This window comes from Mesoplodon mirus (assembly GCF_964341445.2).
Source record: "Mesoplodon mirus genome assembly, chromosome: 10".
In the NCBI taxonomy this organism is placed as follows: Eukaryota; Metazoa; Chordata; class Mammalia; order Artiodactyla; family Ziphiidae; genus Mesoplodon; species Mesoplodon mirus.
In genome coordinates, this window is record NC_138986.1 from 31215550 (window position 1) to 31221549 (window position 6000).

The 6000-nt window shown below is 38.0% G+C and overlaps 1 protein-coding gene across 2 annotated transcripts in view; it reads right to left on the bottom strand.

The window, feature by feature from the left end:
• The window catches only part of ENPP3 (ectonucleotide pyrophosphatase/phosphodiesterase 3), a 65885-nt gene extending 61490 nt beyond the window's left edge, over positions 1-4395 (bottom strand). The window contains exons 1-2 of one of the 2 annotated variants that reach the window (XM_082633445.1): positions 4240-4395; positions 831-906 (exon numbers count right to left, since the gene is read on the bottom strand). In XM_082633445.1, the coding sequence (XP_082489571.1) occupies positions 831-906; positions 4240-4317 (154 nt within the window). In that variant the 5' untranslated portion in view covers positions 4318-4395. The remainder of the gene's footprint in view (positions 1-830; positions 907-4239) is intronic. The other variant, XM_082633446.1, reaches the window with a different exon arrangement.
• Between the last annotated feature and the right edge of the window lie 1605 nt (positions 4396-6000).

The following is a 6000-nucleotide window of genomic DNA, read 5'->3' on the forward strand; positions in this document are numbered from 1 at the left end:
TTCTCCAGGACTCCAGAGAGGTCCCAGACTCAGATACACCAGGGGCCATAAGGAGAGGGTAGGAGGGACAAGCAGAGGCTAAATGTAGTGGAATTGGTTGAAAGTCTGGATATGAAGCAGCAGCTACCCACCCCACCTCCCACTTCAGAATAGAAGGCTCAAACTTTGGAAGAAATTGGGAGGAGTTGCTTTCATCACAGAGACAGCAGACATGGAGGATGGCCATAATGAGAAAAAAAGATGAACAAGTCTTACTCTTAAATGTGAACAGATGATTACCAGACCTTGGAGGATAGCATCCAACATGAAAGACCAAAAAAACAAGAGAAAAAGAAGAACTTTTGAAGAGGAAATATTGCAAGGAGCAGAAGAGTTAAACACACACACGCTCACGCACACACAAACACACAACTGATATTGAGATGCTCAGAAAAGAAATCGCATCCATTAAATAAGAAAGTAAACTATAATTCTAAAAAGGGAAATCACGTTCAGGGTGCTCTTGGAAATAAAAACACGAGAGCAGTAATGGAAAACTCAATAGAGGTGTGTGGTAGGCAGAACTATAGAAGTCCTCTATGAAGGTGAGGAAAAGGGGGAAATACTGGAATGATAGGAATCTCAGAGAAGCAGGGAGATGAGGTCAAAGAGGAAAGTCCAGAAGCGGCAGTGGAGAGTGCTAACCACAGATGTGGGCTCCTGACAAGTGGAGCATGGGAGAAAGGGGAGCCTAGCCTAGCCTAGAAAGGAGGCGAGTCCAGGTTATAACAGGGAAGGGGAGGAGAAAGAAGAAAGAAGGAAAGTTTCTGAGAAAATGCTGAGGGGAGTACCTTGCTCTTCTTGTTGCCTGAGTCCAGCCACCAGGCCTAACGCAAGTGACACAGCCACCAACAAAGTGAGAAGAACCTATTACCAAAAAAATGTGACTTGTACCATTTTGTTAAAATATACAAAGACCCAGATACCGCCCTCCCTTGGTGATTGTTAAGGGGGCACAGCCTGCTAGCTTTTCGCGTTACCAGATCCAACAATGATAAGGGGACAGAATTTTATTTAATGCCTGATTATTTTCAGGCATTAAGTAAGAAAGGTTTGGGAAGAATGTTAAAATACCATTTATTGCAGATCTTCAAATTCAAATACGTTAGTCCTAGTTAGTTTAACCCCAAATTGAGTTAAAGTACAAATGAAACCAAGGGGCCATTTACCTTTGCCCATTTTCCTTTCTTAACTAGATACATGTTTGGAGATCATTTATTTCAAAGCATTCCAAAACTGTGAAATCGTTAACGACCTCATTCCCAGGAAGCAGGGTTTTTTTCTCCCACTCTGACCATCAGAGAATAACGAGAATATTTAACATATAAAAATATAATGTCCAAATAATTAACTAGCAAATTATCTGCTTTGATCTGCAGTGCAAACAGATGTTTTAGGGTAACCGGGAAGTCACGTAACCAAAGATTGTGTATGTCATTTATTATCACTACTACTGACAAAGCTCTTCAGTGTTATGGACTTTATACTATGACTGAAATTAAACTATGATATAAATTAAAGAGAATTCTTTCCACTGACCTCCTTCCCTATCGATTAAGTCCAATGATAAGCATACTGGATGATAGAGCTTAAATAATATGTATCACCATAAAGAGTACAAATGCAACAGGTACACAGATTACTTAAAGTATTTTACAATACAAATAAACTTTGATATGTTTCTTTTTTAAAAATCACTTTTATAAAAGAAAAAAACAACATCAAAATTTGCTTAGATAATAAAAACCCTACATAAACTATATATTTTGTCTGTTTTTCTTCTGAAAATCATCTGAAAATTAACATATCTAATTTTTACAATAGAAGTGAATTCAGTGATTGGGAAAATATGGTTAAAATACTGTGAAAACAATTTTTACATGAAGACTCAAAATTAGCCCAAGGGGCTTCCCTGGTGGCGCAGTGGTTGAGAGTCCGCCTGCCGATGCAGGGGACATGGGTTCATGCCCCGGTCTGGGAAGATCCCACATGCTGCAGAGCAGCGTGAGCCATGGTCGCTGAGCCTATGCATCCGGAGCCTGTGCTCCGCAATGGGAGAGTCCACAACAGTGAGAGGCCCGCGTACCACAAAAAAAAAAAAAAAAAAAAAAAAATCAGCCCAAGGGTCAGTGACCTTCCAGCAGGTATTCATTCAGTGGAGAGGATGGAGAGGGAAAAGTAAACATAAACAGTTATTAAATAATATCATTAGCACTTTTTCCCTTATTATGATGCTCAAGAGCCACAGGTGACTAAGGCTACTAACGCTACAAAGCAACAAAGCCCTAAGAAACTTTCCTATGGTAAACCTCATGTGTCATAGATTTACATTTCGGCTATATCTCAGTTTACATCTTATTTTTGGTCCTTTGGCCATTCAAGCTTGCTGGAAAAATAGACAACACCTAGCTGTCCTTAGGATGCTTTAAAACTTTGTAATGTTAAATCTTCATGTCTATTTCTTAATGATTTTGTACTTGTTCCATATATTTATGACTTGCTCTCCACATTATTCTGTAATCTCCTCAAGGGTAAAAAGGTTCATTTTTAATCTTGTATAATCATTGACTCTAAGTATGTAATTCTGAATAAGCTTCATGATATTAAGGTGCAAATATGTCTTAAACTACTTGTGCTATCTACAAAGTGGAGAGGGGAGTGCTTTGGACTCCAGAAATCACTGAGAAACCAACATTTGGCTTTAGCTTGGCTGAAAAAAGAAGGCTAGAAACACAATAGATACATTAAAAATTTTTAAATAAAACTTTTACTAAAATTTAGAAACAGTAGGGTAACTTTGAAACTGATTTTAAACTATTGAGCTTCTGTTTAGTGTACTAACAACCCACTAAAAGGATACAACGAAGGGAAATAAACGATGAACAGACTTTGCTCCTGAGGAGTTGATAATTCCCTGATTAATAAGGTAGGATAAATATAGTAAATGGCATAAGAGCTAAAAGAGAATGCCAAAGTTCCCAGAATAATGAATAAATAGAATATCTTGAGAGTTTCCTTTGTTATAGTCACTGAGCTCAATACTTATACACACTGTTTCATTTACTCCTCCAAACAATGCTTGCGTGACAGAGAATGGCAATGACATTAAGAAAAGTAGGGAATTTAGGAGAAAACTGCAGCGGTATAGGTGTGAGAAAACTATGCAAATGGTTTTGGCTACAAGGAAGGTGCTGGATGAGGAGCCAGCAAGCAGGAATGGTGCTTGGAATGGTGTGGTAGAAACTCAGCAAGAGGTCAGAACTAGTGGCTGACTTGGAATTCTTGGTGGAGAATATGCTCTTAAAACCATTAAAGAAGGTGAGATTTCCTAAAGAAAAGATCTTTAGATAGGGTTTGGTGAAATGCATAATGAGAAGAAAGATAAATCAGCCAATAAAGCAGATAAGGAGAAAAGTGATAAAAATGGGAATGTCAATGCCATCATGAAAGCAAGGGGAGAGAAGAATTCAAAATGAGAAATTACTCCACAATATCTGTGTATTATTGTTAGGAGACTCAGCAGGAGAAGGACAGGGGAGAAGGGCTGACTTTTGAGGAGGTGACTTGAGTACAGTAAAAACAAAGCTAGAGAACAAAAAATGGTTGGGTGGTAAGAAAATTGAGACAATGGCTAGAGCTGAAAGTTTGATGGTAAAAGGAAAAGAGAATGTAATAAAGTCAAGGAAAGTTTTTTATTTTTGTTTTTGTTTTGTTATCGTTTTTATTTTAGGACAGGGAAGATCTTACCATGTAAGGGAACAAGAAAGAGAAAATAGGAAAAAGAGACCATCTCTAGGAGTGAAGTAAAATAGGATAAAATCAAGAGTCCAACAAAGAATATAAGACACAGTGATTTTAATTCCTCACTCTCTTGTCTTAAAATATTCATGCAAAAAAAATAATAAAAAATGGTGACTTGGGAGATAAATATAATTATAATCATGGTAAAATTAGTGCTGCTAAATGTTCTGCCACAGATCCCAACCTTTTAGATTGATCAAATATTAATTTGTTGTCACTCAAATTTCTTATTTGCAAAATGTGATTCACTTTGCTTTAGAGTTGTCATAAGGGATAAAACTGAACACAATTACTTAAAACTTTACATTTAAATAGCAACACAAACAAATACAATCGGGGAGTCATACCCCTACCATTAGTCACAAACCTACAGAGACGAAAATGTTAAAATGTACTTACGATACAAATTATTTTGTACTTCTTAACAGTGTTTCTCATAACAGGTTCTTCTGTTGATAAATTCAGCGTAGAATCCATTGTTCTGTTAGCTGTATAAACCTGTTCAACCAGAAAATGGTAGAACTCCTTCCTTTTTCTAGTCTGGCAAAGAGAAACTGTATGAAGTGCGTGGCTGTAACTGACTTTTAAATGTTTGGGAAGAGCACAGCTCTTTAGTGATTGGGCAATCAAGAGAGAGGGAAAAAGTAACAACAATGTCGAGAGATGAAAGTTCATTTCTAGTACATTGTAGACAACTGTTCTTTCTCTCCTTATAGTTTCTACTAAATACTAATCAAAATATATGTAACAAGAATAATACAGTAATCAAATTTTAATACAATGATCATTGATTTTCTTTAAAAATAACCCAAAACAACGTGTTACCAAAATTCTAGAAAGTTTCTACATTTATATAAACTTCCTGTCACTGTTGAAAACTAACATATTAACCATGTGCTTTAACAATATAAAAACTCCAACTCTGCTAAGTCTGTATAAAGTATTAATCATGTGATAATTATGACTTGCATTTTAGAGCATTCACACTTTGACATGTTTTCACATGCATTATCTCATGTCAAACATAACAGAATCCCTTACAAACATTGTATCCCTATTTTGTAAAATGAGTAAAGTAAGGCTCTGATTATTTAAATTATGTGACTTACTTGTCCCAAGTCACATTTACTACATGCCAGAAGTGGAACTGGAACCCAAGTCTTCTATAGCCCCAAATCCAAAGTAAATTTCACTAATTAAACGTGATCCTTTCTTATTTACATAGATGAGAATGATCTCATGATACATATATTTCATGCTGAGAGGGGGTTACTGATTTCTGATGAAAGAAGCTAAATTAGTAGCAGTGTGGCCAAAGAGAGTTCTAATAAATGGTGGGTTTTACACATTTCTATTTTAAATGGCCCTAAGGCAATAATTCTCCAAGTGTGATTCCATGGAACTGATAAATGAAATATTTTCTGCCATGTCAGTAAGCAAAGGGTGTCACAGTCATCAACGATTGCCACCCTCCAACATGAGCCGGCAAGCCCTGAGGAAACCCAAGGCTGAAAAGAATACCTGCCATCTAGCAGCCATCAGACGGCAGCTACTCCCTACCGTGAGCCCTGAGGAAACTCAGGATATGAAAACACAGGATACTGGCCCCCAGAGAGCTGAGGTGCACATCAAAGGAATGATTTCAGTGAGCCCAGACTCTTGCATCTTCCCATACATAGAAGAGTACTAAATTCCTTAACTTGAGGTATCTGGTTTTCTTTAATTTTTTTTTTTTTTTTTTTTTTTTTTTTTTTTGCGGTACGCGGGCCTCTCAGTGCCGTGGCCTCTCCCGCCGTGGAGCACAGGCTCCGGATGCGCAGGCTCAGCGGCCATGGCTCACAGGCCCAGCCGCTCCGCGGCACGTGGGATCCTCCCGGACCGGGGCACGAACCCGCGTCCCCTGCATCGGCAGGCGGACTCTCAACCACTGCGCCACCAGGGAAGCCCTGGTTTTCTTTAATTAACAGTAATTTTTTGACGTTCAGACTACCTGCCCTTTGTTACAAAACTTCTATATAAACTGGCTCCTCGCCTTGCCTCTTCGGAGCAGTTTCTCAGAAGCATCTTAAACGCCGTCTCCCAGGTCGCAGTCCTCATTTTGCCCCAAATAAAACTTTACTCGCAACTCTCACGTTGTGCATTTTTTTTTTTTTTCTTTTT